Source organism: Aptenodytes patagonicus, chromosome 30 (assembly GCF_965638725.1).
Source record: "Aptenodytes patagonicus chromosome 30, bAptPat1.pri.cur, whole genome shotgun sequence".
In the NCBI taxonomy this organism is placed as follows: Eukaryota; Metazoa; Chordata; class Aves; order Sphenisciformes; family Spheniscidae; genus Aptenodytes; species Aptenodytes patagonicus.
In genome coordinates, this window is record NC_134978.1 from 690,741 (window position 1) to 705,002 (window position 14,262).

General features: G+C 60.8%; 1 protein-coding gene across 7 annotated transcripts in view; it reads right to left on the bottom strand.

Moving 5' to 3' along the window:
• Positions 1 to 13,629, bottom strand: part of SMARCA4 (SWI/SNF related BAF chromatin remodeling complex subunit ATPase 4) — a 30,305-nt gene extending 16,676 nt beyond the window's left edge. For all 7 annotated transcript variants that reach the window (XM_076360838.1, XM_076360837.1, XM_076360836.1 and 4 more), the window contains exons 1-11: positions 13,540 to 13,629; positions 9,733 to 9,822; positions 5,377 to 5,669; positions 4,417 to 4,549; positions 3,562 to 3,960; positions 2,578 to 2,676; positions 1,818 to 2,076; positions 1,193 to 1,319; positions 884 to 1,057; positions 312 to 485; positions 7 to 174 (exon numbers count right to left, since the gene is read on the bottom strand). In XM_076360838.1, the coding sequence (XP_076216953.1) occupies positions 7 to 174; positions 312 to 485; positions 884 to 1,057; positions 1,193 to 1,319; positions 1,818 to 2,076; positions 2,578 to 2,676; positions 3,562 to 3,960; positions 4,417 to 4,549; positions 5,377 to 5,598 (1,755 nt within the window). In that variant the 5' untranslated portion in view covers positions 5,599 to 5,669; positions 9,733 to 9,822; positions 13,540 to 13,629. The remainder of the gene's footprint in view (positions 1 to 6; positions 175 to 311; positions 486 to 883; positions 1,058 to 1,192; positions 1,320 to 1,817; positions 2,077 to 2,577; positions 2,677 to 3,561; positions 3,961 to 4,416; positions 4,550 to 5,376; positions 5,670 to 9,732; positions 9,823 to 13,539) is intronic.
• Between the last annotated feature and the right edge of the window lie 633 nt (positions 13,630 to 14,262).

Below are 14,262 nucleotides of genomic sequence, written 5' to 3' on the forward strand. Positions count from 1 at the left end.
ACTCACCTTCTTTTTCTTTTTCTTCTTCTTCTCCTTGGCCACCTGCGCGGCCTTGTGCTGCCGCACCAGCTCCGTCAGGTTGGCTACGTACTCGTCCGTCTGCTGCAGCAGGTAGGCCAAGCGCTTGTCCTTCTTCTGATCGATGAGCTTGCGGTATCCTTCCTCATCTTCAGCCTAAGGAAAGGAGGATGGTTAACACCCTGCGAAGCGAGGCGAGCCCTCTGCGCGCGCCCCGAGTATGCAGCAGCTCATCACGCGCACGCGCTATGTCGCGTGCACGCACACAAACTGCTTCCCGTGCCACTCCTTACCATCAAACGGCGCATTCTCTCCTTCTCGATCCTCTCGTTTTCCTTCTTCTGCTCGCGCTCCGTGTTGGCATGGTAAGTAGCCACTGCCTTGGTCAGCTTTTGAATTTTGCCCGTGACGGAGCGATGGTATTCCTTGAAATCTTTAGCGTGCTGGAGGATGCTATTGAGGTATTCCTGCGGGGAAAAGGAAACGGCAAACAGGCAGCGTCAGGACTCGTGCACTCAGGTGTTCTGCTAAGTTAATACATCTAACGCCGTAAGCTAAGTGAGAGTGACTCCTCTTGTATTTAATAGAATAGAGTATTTCGGTTGGAGGGGACCTACGACGATCACCCAGGCCAAACAACGATCACCCAGGCCAAACAACGATCACCCAGGCCAAACAACGATCACCCAGGCCAAACAACGATCACCCAGGCCAAACAACGATCACCCAGGCCAAAGAGGATCTTTCTCTAATCCCCTAAAAAAAAAAAAAGGGAATTCCCTAAAAAAGTCCAGCCCTGCGAACTCCAGCCGCCCAATTCCTCCGGCGCCCCTGAAAACGGGACGTTCAGCACGTCGCAGCTGACCTGGTGCTTCTGCCTGCGTTTCCGCTCTTGCTCAATCTTCTGCTGCTTCTCCAGCTTCTCGGTGATGCGAGCCTCGCGCAGGGACTGCCGCTTGCTGCGCTTGTACGCCTTGGCGTTCAGGGCCGTTTCCAAGGCCGTGTCTCGCCTCATGCACACCACGACTTCCTGACGCAGCTTTTGGAGAGATTCAGGTTAAGAAAAAGAGAATTAATTCCACGGGCGATGCTGCGAAGCATCAGAACAGCGCGAGTTCCGTGCTCCCCCACACAGCGAGTTAATAAAGCAGATTTCCTTGGACAGACAGCTTACCTGTCGCTGAAAATTAAGCAGCCTTAGTGCTTTAAGTTCAATGGTAGCTTTGGTTCTCAGGTCACCAGCCAGGGAGCCAGGAAGGTTTTCCAGCTCTTGGATCCTGTGAGCAATGCGAGCCTGCAGCCTGCAGAGGAAGGAGACGGGATTTCACGGCAGGCAGGGACCAGCACAACAAATTCACTTTCGCTCCTCTCCTGAGGAGAAGCTGCCAAGCACAGCTCTGGTTTCTGGAGGCCTTATCTCAAGTGAGACGGAGGCTCTCGGCAGCTGAGCGGCTGCTCGGCATCCGGAGTTTTAACTCTGCTCTAATCAGCTGGCACAGCAGAGGGGCTCCCCCCCCAGCGGACAGGCACCCGCCGTCTCTAATAAAATGTCGGTGGGGGCAATCCCTGGAAAGCGGGAGGGACGAGATTTCGGGAGGTGCCTTGAGAAGCTCCAAGGAAACCCCCCCCCCCACCCCCTTGTCCCTCCAGATCTCTGCACGTCGCACGTTAACGAGAGGTAAAGCAGGACGGGGAATCGTTAAGGCGTGCCTCAAGAGGACGAAGGTACCGGTGGTGTGAGGAGAGTGAAGAGCGAGCCGCTCCAGACCCCGTAACCCGAATCACACCATGGCCCCTACCTGTACTCCCTCTCCTGCAGGATTTCCACCGGGTCGAGTCCTCTGGGTTTCTGGATGGGCGTGATCCGGTTCTGCTTCTGGTGGAGCTGCACCATGGGGGCCGGCTGGGCTGGCTGCCCGGGAGACTGCGTCTGGGGCGGCATCACGGGCGACGCCGCGGGAGGCACCGCCGGCGGGGCTGGCGAGGGCCGGCCGGTGGGCTGGGGAGGAATCAGTTTCTGAGGTGTGCTAGTGGGGGCTGCAGCATTTGCCATTGGTCCTGCGGAAAAACGAACCAGAGCGCTGTCGAGAAAGCGGCGAGGAAAAATATCCTCCGAGTTCCCTCCCCGTGTCAAGGGAAGCAGCTCTGTGTACGCGAAGCCCGACTTCGGCACAGCTCACCGGCTTCCCTCTCACCTGAAGCCACCGCCTCTCTGCCACGCCATAAACCCAGCAGCAAATAAACCCAACGGCCTTCCCTCCCCAGATGAGGCCATTAAACTTTGAACGGCCGGCTCAGGAAGCACGCACGCAGCCTCATAAAGCTCGAGCGGAAGAACACGCTGATTAAACCAGCTCTTCAGAGAGCTCGGTCGCCATTTAGAGGATTTTAACCAGAAATCTCCAAGCTCCTTCCACCGCAGCGGCACGGAGCACCGACGGCGGGCTTTCTCCCCCCCAGCCCCGGCGCATGACTTCGTTAACCGCCAGCCCCAAACGAGCTCACGGTTCCGCGTCACGGTTTAAGGCAGGTTTGCTGCCAACGAGCCCTGGGTCTCACCTTCCGGCCAGGGCTTGGGGGGGCCGCCGGGGGGTTGCCCAGGCATTCCTGGGGGAACTCCTGAGGGTCCGGGAGGGGGCATGTTAGGCCCTCCTATACCTGCAGCAGGGCCAAAGAAAAGGCAAAAAGGGAAAAAAAGAAGGGAAAAAACCAAAACAAAACACATTAAGATGTTGGATCTTTGCGTGCGTCTACCAGGAGCTTACCCTTCCGCTTAGGAGAGCCTGACCAGCACGTACGCCTTTTTGCAAGCACGTAACCCCCCCCCACGCGTGCCCCGCTGGCCAGCGGAGACGGCGCCGGGGGGACGAATCAGCCCTCCCGCACCCCAAACCGCCCGGAGGAGTCTCCCCGCCTCGCTGCTTCGACAGCAGCCGGGTGGGATGAATCCGAAGTCCCAGCCCCTGGCAAGCTAACGGCCACGAATGGGACGGGCTATGAGACGCGCAAACGGAAAACCCAAACTGGGCGACACCAGGGCAGCGGCGAGGGTCAAACCTGCCAGACCGGGTCAAGGCTGAGAGAGTTGGGGTTGTTCAGCCTGGAGAAGGGAAGGCTCCGGGGAGACCTTCTTGCAGCCCGTCAGTACTGAAAGGGGGCTGATAAAGATGGGGACAGACTTTTTAGCAAGGCCTGTTGCGACAGGACAAGGGGGAATGGCTTTAAACTAAAGGGGGTAGATTTAGACTAAATATAAGGAAGAAATTTTTCACGCTGAGGGTGGTGAAGCACCGGCACAGGTTGCCCAGAGAGGTGGTGGATGCCCCATCCCTGGAAACATTCAAGGTCGGGTTGGACAGGGCTCTGAGCAACCTGATCTAGTTGAAGATGTCCCTGCCCACGGCAGGGGGGCTGGACTAGGTGACCTTTAGGGGTCCTTTCCCACCCAAACCATTCTACGATTCTGTGATAAACCGGGGTAAAACACCCTCCCGCCGCCAGGAGGAAGGCCAGTCCCTCCCGAGCCGGCGAAGAAGCGCTCACCGTGAGGTCTGTTATAGTTTGGAGGTGTCGGTCCCGGTCCAGGCCCTTGCACTGGTCCTTGCACTGGTCCTGTCCCGGACACGGAGGGCGGAGGTAGTGTCGGCATTTGCTGCTGCATTCCAGGCATGGGTCGCTTCCCCTGCACCGCCATCTGAAGGTGGTCGGGGAGGGGCTGGCCTCTGGCCAGCATCTTGTAGGCCATGATCTGAGCTCGCAGCTGGTGCAGCTGGTTCTGGTTAAAAGGGGTCGGGCCCCGGTTCTGCTGCCCCAGCGCTTGGGGGTCAGTGCCATCCAAGGGGACTCCTCCGGGGCCCGAGGACATCTGAGGGCCAGAGGACGGACCGTTGGCCGGAACCGGACTCGAGGCGTGCTCGGAGCCGCCGAGCGGAGAAGGGTAACCTGGAGGGAGAGAGCCAGTTAGACGGGAGCAAGGCGCTCGCAGCGACGGGGACGGGAAGACTGAGTCAAAAGAAAGAAGAAACAACACAGAAAACTTCTCCTCCCCAGCGGAGCCTGCACCTGCTTTAAACCTGGGAACCCCCGGAGTGCTAAATCCTTCCCCAAAATCAACGATTTAAAGCAAGCAAAGTTCCTGGACGTGAGCAGCTGTGTGGGAACGGTGCGCTCGGCGTACGAGGCCACACCGATCTCGGCAGGGAGGAGGGACAGACGGTCCTTCCCCCAGTTTGACCTTCTCATGCGATTCTTCACTCGTTTTCACGACTATCCTAATGGACGTCCCACGCCCGTGCAAATAGAAGAGGGAAGCAAAGAGCCACAGACGCTCTGGGAGCTCCAGACCGATCCACAGCCCCGTCCCCACAAAAGGATTATTTTTTTCTTGAAGGAACCAACCTTGCGAGTGTTGATCCATCGGGCTCGGAGGAGGACCCATTCCCGCGTGCCCGCCGGGCCGCATTCCCATCCCTTTCATCTGGCTGTAGCGAGGATCGTCGGTTATTCCCTTCTCGTGCATGGAGTCCATGGGCTGCGGGAGAAAAGCAATACCCCAAAAATCAAAGACCCGGCTACACCGTTCCCGGAGACCGCCGACAGCCGAGCAACAGGCGGCTGCAGCGCGCGATGCCGGCTGCGCGGAGGCGAGACGCGCTCCAAAGGCACGAAGGATCGGCCACTCGCAGCGTGCGCCTCCAGACGCTGCCAACAACCTCCCCCAAGTGAAAACCCATCTGCTGGCAAAATACCGCACGCCACAGCAAGCCACCCGCGTTTAATGGTGGCGAGGGGAATAAGCACGAGGGGATGTCAAGAGAGACTTGAAATCGCTTAAACGCTTTGCCCGTGTGGGTTTTTCCCCAGGTCTTTCAGCTGATGATGCTGAAGAGGATCGAAAAAAACTGAGAAAAAGGGGGTTTAGACGATGAAATGAAACAAAAAAACCCCAAACGCTTCGATGGTAGAAACGGAAAGGGAGGGGAGAGGCTTGTTTTCCCTGAGCTCCAAATTCCCAGCGAGAAAACCTTTATTAGACGTTTCGCTCTCCTTCCTTATTTGGGAATTAAGCTCCTCAGCCCCCACTCGCGATCCAGAAGCGAGCTGAAGAGACGGGTACGATACCCTGATATTTGTGGTAAGCAAGTCGCGTAAACTCAACTCCGAGATAAATTGTCAACTTCTCAGACTTTCCGTCTCAAGAGAAATACGATGCGTGAGCATCCCCCCCCCCCAAAAAACAAATTAACAGGGAAACTAAGCTACCTAAACCGTTCTTCCTCGTCCCACCGAAGCGGCACCTATTTTTTCAGTGCTGCCAGACGGCGGTGCCCGGCGGCAGCCTCCGAAGCCCCCCCTCACCTTGTGCATCTGATGCATGTTGTCCTGAGCGTAGCCCCCCGGCCCCTGAGGCGGCAGCGGGTGTCCTGCCGAGGGCGGTCCGGGGCTGGGTCCCATCATACTGTGCGCAGAGCCGGGAGAGGGTCCCGGGCTGGGTCCCAACATGGCGCCCGGAGACGGGCCCGGCCCCGGAGAGGGCCCCGGCCGAGGCGTTCCTCCCATCGGAGGATCCGGAGTCGACATCTTTCACAGCGGGCGGCGGGAGGGGGGTCCTGTCGCCAGAGAGCTCGTCTCAGCCGGAGCTGCCGCGGCTCCTGGAAGAGCCCCCAAACCGGGCACAGAAAAGGGAAATTAGGGTTAGGTACAGGCAGCTGTCCGCACGCGCTCGCTCGCGCGGGGCACGTTACCCAGAGCAAAGCCCTCGCTAACGAACCGAGAGCACGCTGACGACCCCAAGCCCGGCGGGCTTTGCGAAGCCGGAGGCTTTAGGAACAAGATCCATCGTCCTCACGGCGCGAGCACTGACTGTTCCCGGGGGCTGGGCAGAAGCAGACAGCGCGCCGTTATCCGGTCCACGTGGAAAGTGGGGGTTTTATTCTCCAACTGAAGTGGTTTTATACCAGTTCCAGGAGTGATTTTTGTGCGCAGACGTTGAAATCGATTTAAAGTCGTCTCGCACTTGCTTCAGCTTCCGGCAAACGTAACTCCGGCGACGCGGGTTAAGCCAAAACATCCTGCTGGAAGCGGGCAGGGAAGCGTCGAAATCCAGCACCTAAATGGTCCGGAGACTCATTCAAGTTAAACGGGCAATTTGTGCGGAAAAGCGTCGCTCTTACGCAAGAAACGAGAATTTCTGGTTAATTCAGACACGGCACAGAAGAGCTATGGAAAAAATAAAATTAGACACCCAACCCAATCCGGGGTTCGGAAACGTATTTGCGGTTACAGCGAACAGGCTGGGGATGCAGAGAAGCCCGAATCCGTCCTCCGGTCCCACGGCGGGATCAGTTTCCACCCAAAGCGCTATTCCCGCCGCCGGAAATCTCATTTCCGCAATCGCGAGTATAATCCAAACTAATTAAAGAAAAAAAAAAATAATTGAAAGCGAACTTCTCCGTCTGGCGAGTGACGTCAGATTTAATTTATTTCCTCTTTAAAATGAGGTTTGACGAAAGATGCAACGGGGGGGGGGTTTGCCTCCAGGGATTTGCTCGGGGAGCAGATCTCCTTTTGACCAATAATTACGACCGACGTCACTTTTGCAGGCCGGGAGGCGTTGCGGGCAGCGAGGGTGAACGCCGGCTGCGAGACGAGGGGGTCCCGGCCGAGCCGAGGGTCGCGGCGGAGGCGGGGGGGTACGTCTGGCTGGGGCCGGCCCCGTTCAATATCTCTGCCGATGATCTGGAGGCAGGAGTTAACGCACCGGTTCGCTGCCGATATTAAACCGGGAGGTGCTGTCGGCTCTCCGGAGGGACGAGAGGCCGCGCGGAGGGACGCGGATAGGTCAGAGCATTGGGTGATCGTCGACGGCACGAAAATTAACGAGAGCAAGCGGCGACTCCGCGCCTGGGACGGAGGTATAGATTGGGAGAGGAGCCGCATCCCGGCGACGCCCTCGATGACCGTCAGGCAGCTGGACGGGACGATCCCCGCAGGTCCCTTCCAGCTGAACTACTCCGCTCGCAGCGAGGGTTTGGAAATGGCAGAAACCGGAATGATTTTTACTTCAAAACAGGGCGAAAAGTGGAAGCGTGGGGTTGGTTTTGTTGTTTGTTTGTTTGTTTTTTTTTCCCCAGACCGCGGATGGTTGCGACGAGCGCGACGCCCGGTTAGCGTAGGAGAACAGCTCCTGTCCTTGGCTCCGACCACGCTCCTCCGCGCGGAGCCCGTCAGGCTGAGCCGCGGGGACGGCAATCCGCAGCACCGCCCCGTTTTCACTTAAAAACGCAGCTGCGCCGCAGCTTCCGCGGGATGTAAAAATCCCCGCTCGCCCCCCCCCCCCCTCCCCGAGCCAGATTAAAGATTCACCTGCTGGCGAGGCAGGTGATGGCAGTTGAACCCGGTGAAAAACAAGGACGCCTCGTCGTCACATCCAAAGCGGGTGGTTTTCCGAGGGGTGAGGCCGGGGGAAGAAACACGCGTGCGTGCCGCCCGCATCCGCTCCGGCTACGCCGGGGCAGGTAAACCCTCGCAACCACCTGGGAAGGCAAATCCACGTCCGGGCTTCGGGCTCTGATGCGTGCTGGAGCCGCGAGAGCGAAGGGGGACCGTAACCGGAGGATGCGAACGCGGCAGCGTGGCACGGAGGAGGACGCGGGGCCGAGAACACGGCTGGCGGAGGCGGCTCTCCGGCGCGCGTCGGAAACGGAGCCGCTCGCCGTCCCGGAGTGAAATCTGCAGAAATCCCGGGCTTCAGGGGGGACAGAAATTCGTGAGGCTTGTGCTTGCCATCTGCGGTCGGAGGACGACAGAAGGGCGAAATGCTCCTTTTTTAAGGTCAGGTAATATTACAGCTCCTCCATATTCACCTTGAGAGCTTCCTCCTCTTCTTTTTTTTCCTTCTTCTCTCCACATCTTCACCAGAAACACCACGGCGCAAATTAGGGACATTTCTCGAGAATTAAAAGGATTTTAAGAGGTGACCGGAGATAACGTTCCGGCTGCGCAGGGTATCCAGAACAACCGTACTTAACGTACTCCTCTCTGCGCTCAGGACGAAGCCTAACGAGCGCAGGGTAGACGATCCCTCGCCGAGCCGCTAACCCTCCCCTTCCGAAGCCTCTGCCAGCCGGGAGCCGGGCGGCGTTTCATCCCGATTTGTTCCGGCAATTTGAGGTTGCGGGTGTTTATTTTTCATTTTCCTCCCGTGCTGTTGGTAAACACGACAGAGCCAAGCGCTTCCCACAAACACGGCGTTGAAGGGAACGAGCGTGCCTCAGACCGCAGGAGCTCTCGGATCCACGCTTGTCCCGGAGCCAGGGGAATTCAGGCGCGCGTGTTTTCACACAAAAAAGGTGGCAAAGCGGCTGTTAAAAAGCAAGAACGCGCCTAAAAACTTCCCTTTCCCCTCGTCCTAAATCCGTCCGGCTCCATAGCAGCGCCAAACCCACGGATTTAATAATCTTAAGGATCCGTGGGCCGCAAAAGGGTAGGCGGCCTCCAAAGTTCACGTTTCCTGCTGGAAAATCCCGACTTGAGCAAAACGGCGGCGATTCCCAGGACACGGAGCAGCCGTCGGGGAGGGAAACTTCCCCAAATATCGACACGGGCCGTCCCACGCTCGGGCGGGAGGCAGGACACGTCCTCGGAGGCGCACGGACGCACCCTTCATCTATTAAAAGGTCTTTTGGGTGCTCGTGAAAAGCCGTACGCTCGCCTCCGCTCTGGGGATGCCTTTTTCTCGGGCGATCCCGCTCCCGAAGCGGCTTTCAGAGGACGCAGGCACGGCTCTTGTCTTTTAAAAAAAAAAAAAAACAAAACCAAAAACAAAACCGTTACAGCTCTTCGGGCTTTAGGTTTCCCGACGTAAAAGAAAAGGACATTCAATACTCACGTCACTCGCCGGCACTTCTCGAATCGTTTGACCGCTGCCTCGCTAGCCTCAGGAAGGGGAACAGCGACAGGACCTCGAGGGGCAACGGCGCCGGGGGTTTCGGCGTTCGCAGGCACAAACGGTAAAGGGAACCGAAACGCGACGCGGGGCGGCCGTTTTCGCTCTTTTTTTTTTTTGCAGTTCCCAGCGCGTCGCTCCGCCAGGCAGCTGCGCCAGCGCCAGGTACCGTGAAAATTCAGCTTTTACAGCTGCAGAGCCTCTCGCCTCCACGCGGAGGGGAGCTGGGCCGAGGGGCCGGCCGGCCCGCAGGCACCCGCGACCCGAGGCAGGGATTTATCCCCCGGTTAAGTCCTTCCAGCCCTCGGGAATCTCTCTCTTTTTCCACCCCCGCAGGAAAACAAAGGCTGCAGGAGCCGTTTCCCTCTCCCCTTGCCACAGCTAACGAGGAAGCGAGGACTAATGAAGCGTTTTTGAGAGGAACAGTGGGACGCTACCCGCCTACCGACAGGCGACTCGGCCCCGGTCGAGCAGGAGCTGCACCCCTGGCGCCGGCTTTTCCAGGAGAAAAACCAAAATAAACAGCGTACTTCGAGGAAGGTTAGGGAATTGTGAAGTACTTTTTCATTAAAAACCGAGGTCTGCTCTTCTCCGGCGCCACCGGAGACCCAGGCCCGGGCCAGCACCGACGTTACCTCTCCACCGCGGCAATTTTATTCTTATTTCTAAGAAAAACCCCACCTGACCCCCGAACGTCACCCACGGGGGCGACTCTGACCAGCGCCGGGTGCTCCCGGGGCCAGGAAACCCGAAACCCAGGCACGTACCTATGGGCATGGAGGTCTCCGACCCCTCACGGCGCAGTGCCGGCACGGCGGCGAGGGGAGGTCTCGGGACGACGAGCTTTCAACGCAAGGCTGCCGGGAGGGAAAAACGGCAATTAGTCGGCACCCGTCGTTATCCGGCGCGAGGAGAAGGGCGCTCCTCTCCATTTCGCCCCGTCTCCGAGGAGCGGCGCGTTAACGACGCCTGCCACGCGTCAGCCCGTTAAAGATGTGAAGTTCTTAACGGCAGCAACCAATTTGATGGGGTTTGGGGTTTTTTTTTTTGGAGATTTGCTTACTTACGGGTACGTTAACGCCCGTAAGGCAGCGCGGGAGAGGGGAACACGGCACCGCTTCCCCTCCTGCCTCGTCCGCATCTCCTCTGAGATTACAAACCCACGGAGGGAGAGGCCGTCCGTCCGTCCGTCCGTCCTGCCAGCGGCTGCTGCCGGCACGTGCCGGCGAGGCCACCGGCACGTAGAGAGCACCGCGCCGTGCGGCGACAGCCGTCCCCTCCCCGCGGTGAGGCCCGGCCCTCCCCGGGGGGGGATTTTTTGGGATGGAGAGGGGGCGAGGGCACGGCCGTGCCTCGCAGGCACGGTGGCGGCCCGGTGACGTCCGCGCCGTAAACACACAACAATCAGTTAAAGAATTAAAATTAATAACCTGCGCGTGCGCTAAGGCAAGAGAGGTTTCATGTGCTCCTGCACAAAAATACATCTCACTCCTTTCCACGACGAAATTGGACTTTTTTTTTAAAAAAAAAAAAAAAAACCCTCGATCATAGGCTAGGCATCGTTATTAAGTCCTTGATTGCAGGAAGTAAAAAGCCTTCCTTAATTAATTGGAGCCATTTGTCGGGGGTGGCTGGCTGGGTTTGCCTATTTACGAGGCTTTTCAGTGCGTTTTCGTAACGTACAGAGCCGGGAGAGACGGCTGGGTGAAAAAATAAGTTGCTTCTCTGAAAACCCGGTTTATTTTGCTCGCAAGCCCAGCGCTGGTCCGTTAAAACCGTCCCCCAGAGCTCGGGGTAGGCTCAGCCCCCAGTTTTCTTGTCTCGGGAGAAAAGGTTACAGGATTTTTAAGCTTTTCTAAACTTTTAGTGTCTAAACAAGCCCAGAAGCTCAACCTGTGCGGCGGGGGTGTGTGTGTGTGTGTGTAAATTAATCCCGCTCCTTTCTTCGTTATCTCGGTGCAGCTCACGAATTTTAAGCGGCAGCTGCACAAACCCCTTAATTACACACACCCCCACCCCCACCCCCCTTCAGACTCTGATCTTCGAAGGAGGAAAACAGAAATTATTCTAACAGGGGAAATTGCCAGCAGAGTCCCCGGGCTCGCTCACCCGTCTCCCCTCGGATCCCAACGGCGGGCAGAGCCGGAGCGGCTCCGGACAGCGCCCACGGATCGGGGGGGAAAAAAAAGGAAGAAAACAGGGAAAAAAACCCCCTCTTGACCCGTATAAGACCTCTGCCACCCACGCACCTTGCCGGGGAAAGCTAAAAATCACGCTCTGCTGGCACAGGAAAACGCTGCATTTCACCTCAAAAGATCTGAACGCCGCACGAAAATAATTTAGGATGATTCGTCCCCAAAATCAGGAGCTTATTTATAAAAATAATCACCAAGGGCTTGGTGTTTCTCAACAGCCAAACGCCGCAGGGATCTCCCCGCAGGATGATGCTCGTGCCCGGCTTTAATGCATCGGGAACCCGCAGCATCGGAAGAAGGGACGGCTTGGTGACTGCGCCCCCAAAATTCCCCCCGCGCCGGCCGGGACCCCCAGGAGCCACCCCGAGGGACCCCCGACAGCCCCGAGGGACCCCCGACAGCCCCGAGGGACCCCCGACAGCCCCGATGGCAACGCCGCCTCAAGACAAAAGACCGCGGCGCGCCGCTGACAAAGGGGAGGCAGATTCACCCCCCGAAACGGAAGACGATGGCCGAGACCCTCCTCCTCCTCCCCCCTCCCCCCAAATCTGACCGAGGGGGGACACCGGCGCACGCTCCTCGCCCCTGTAAACGAACGGGCGTCGGGCTTTGTGCGGCACCAGGGGATTTCTGCGGGGCATTTCACTAACGAGCGTCGTGACAAAAAACAAAACGCCCCCTCTGCGACATTCCCTCCCCCCCCCCCAACCCCCCCAAGATGGGGCCCTCGCTGCGCCCCGTTCCCACCGGTGACGGCGGCTGCGCCGGACCCCCCGGATCCCCCCCCCGATCCCACCGCGCCAAGGGCGGCCTTTGTGCTGGGAAGGTGATGGATTCCCAGGGGGATGGAGGCCGGGGCAGCTCCTGGAGGAGCCTGGGCGAAGGGAGCCCATCCTCAGGCGCTCGGGTACCGTGACACCCCCCCCCCGCCCACCCCGTGCCACCACCCCCCAGAAAGGAGGAAAAACCAGTTAATTTTAGGGGTGGGGAGACGGGAAGGGAGAGCGGGATGGGACGGGAGAGATGGGATGGAGAGAGGCCGATCCCGGCGCCTCAGAAACGAGGGGAGGCCGTCGCAGCCTGAGGAAGAGGATGCTGAGACCCAGAGAGCACCCCAAAACCAGCTGGGGGGCGGGTGACAACGACAGCAGCTGGGGAGGGCCCTGGCTTGGGAGGAGAAGGGCGAGCACCCTGGGAGGAGGGGGGTGTAACGGGGAGGGGGGACGGTGTCCTCCAGAAGGACAAACAAAGCCCCGATGGGGAGGGGGGGAGGAATCGCTCGGGGAGGATGAGGAGGATGGGGCTGGGGGGGGGAGATGCCCCGTGGAGGGGGGGGGGGCACTGCCCCACTGAGAGGGGGGAGGAGGGTGTAAAAGGGGGGGGGCGCAGACCCCGCGTGGGCAGCGGGGCGGGGGGCACCGGACACCCGGCAGGGCGGGGGGAAACGGCTGGATTTGGGGGGAGGGTGCCCCCCCTTTTGAAGGGGGATGCGGAAGGAGGCTGGGGAGCAGCCCCGGGGTCGGGGGGGCGCACTGTGGTGTCCCTGACACCCCCCCCGCAGCAAAGGCAGGGTGGAGGACAAGGCGGGGGGGGGGGCTGGGGGGCCAGAGCCCAGCCTTGCCGGCCCCGCAGTGGGGAGATGGAGGGGGGGGGGCTGGAGGAAGGAGGCTGGAAAGGGGGGTGCCGATGGGGGGGGGGGGCGGCAGCCTGGGGGGGGGCACTGAGGGATTGCTGCGGGGAGGAGACTGAGGTGGTGAATGAGGAAGGGGGTGAAAGGGAGGAGGATGGGGGGGGGGGCTGAAAAGGGCGACTGAAGGGGGAGGAATGATGGGGGGGCTGAAAAAAGGGGGCTTAAAAAGGGGAGGGATGCTGCGGGGGGGCTGAAAAGGCGGGCTAAAAGCGGAGGTGAATACCGGGGGGGGGCTGAAAAGGGGGGGAAGATGCTGGGGGAGATGCTGAGGGGTTGAAAAGGGGGGGGATGCTGGGGGGGGCGAAAAGAGGGGGTGAAAGAGGAGGGGGATATTGGGGGGGGCTGAAAAAGGGGAGGGGGGGGGGCAGAGGGGGGGACGCTGCGGTGGGCCGAAGAGGGGGGAGGGGAGCGCCCCAGAGGGCGAGGGCACCCTGTGGGGACAAGGTCGGGCTGATGATGATGGCCGATGGGGGGGGGGGGGGGAGGAGGAAGCGCGGAGCCTTCCTCCCCCCCCGCCCCGGGCCCCGAACAATGGGCAGCGCGGCCGGCGGCGGCAGCAGCGCTCCGCCGAGCTCCCGTGACCCTCCCGGGCCGCCGTACCCCCCTCAGCGCGCCCCCCCCACCCCGCCTCCCGGCCCCATTCAGCCGGGCTCCGGCCCGCCGCCCTGACAGGCCCCGCAGGCCCTTACCGCGCTGGCCGCCGGAGGAGCCGCTCGCAGGGTCCATCCCCGCCGGGCGGCCCCGTCTCGCCGGGCGCGGGGGGAACAAAGGAGCCGCCACCGCCGCCGCCGCCGCCTGAGGGAGCGACGGAGACGCGCGCGCCCGCCACAGGCAGTCAGGGCGCGTGCGCGACGCCTCGCGCACCCCCCCGCCCCTTCGCGCGCGCGCGCGCGCCCCCGGCCGACCAATAGCACGGCGCCCTCCGGCAGCGCGGCCAATGAGGGCAGGGGAAGGGGAGCGCGCGCTCCCCCCGCCCCCTCTCCTCGCAGCAGCCAATGTGAGCGTAGCGAGCCCGCCCCCTCCGAGCCATTGGCGGGGGGGGGCAGCAGGCGCGGGCTTTGGCCAATAGGAGGAGGCGGGGCGCAGCCGGCGGGGTTGGCGGGGGGGGGGGGGAGGCCCGCCCCACCCGCTCGCCGCCCGACAGCCAATGGGAGGCCTCAGGTTCTACCCACCCCCCGCTCCCTTCCGCCCCTCTGCCTGTCTGTCTCCCGCGCTTACAGCCAATCGACGCGGCGCGACCGGCCTGGCGCGGGCTCCGTCCCCACCGCAGCCAATGGGGCGGCGGGAAAGGGGCCGGGGGCGGGAACGCCGGGACGGGCGAGGCGCGTGCCTCGTGCCGGCCGCTCGCGGGGGGGAGGGGGGGGGGGGGGGGCGCGGAGGGAAGCGGCGCGCGCGCGCCTGCGGCGCGCGCT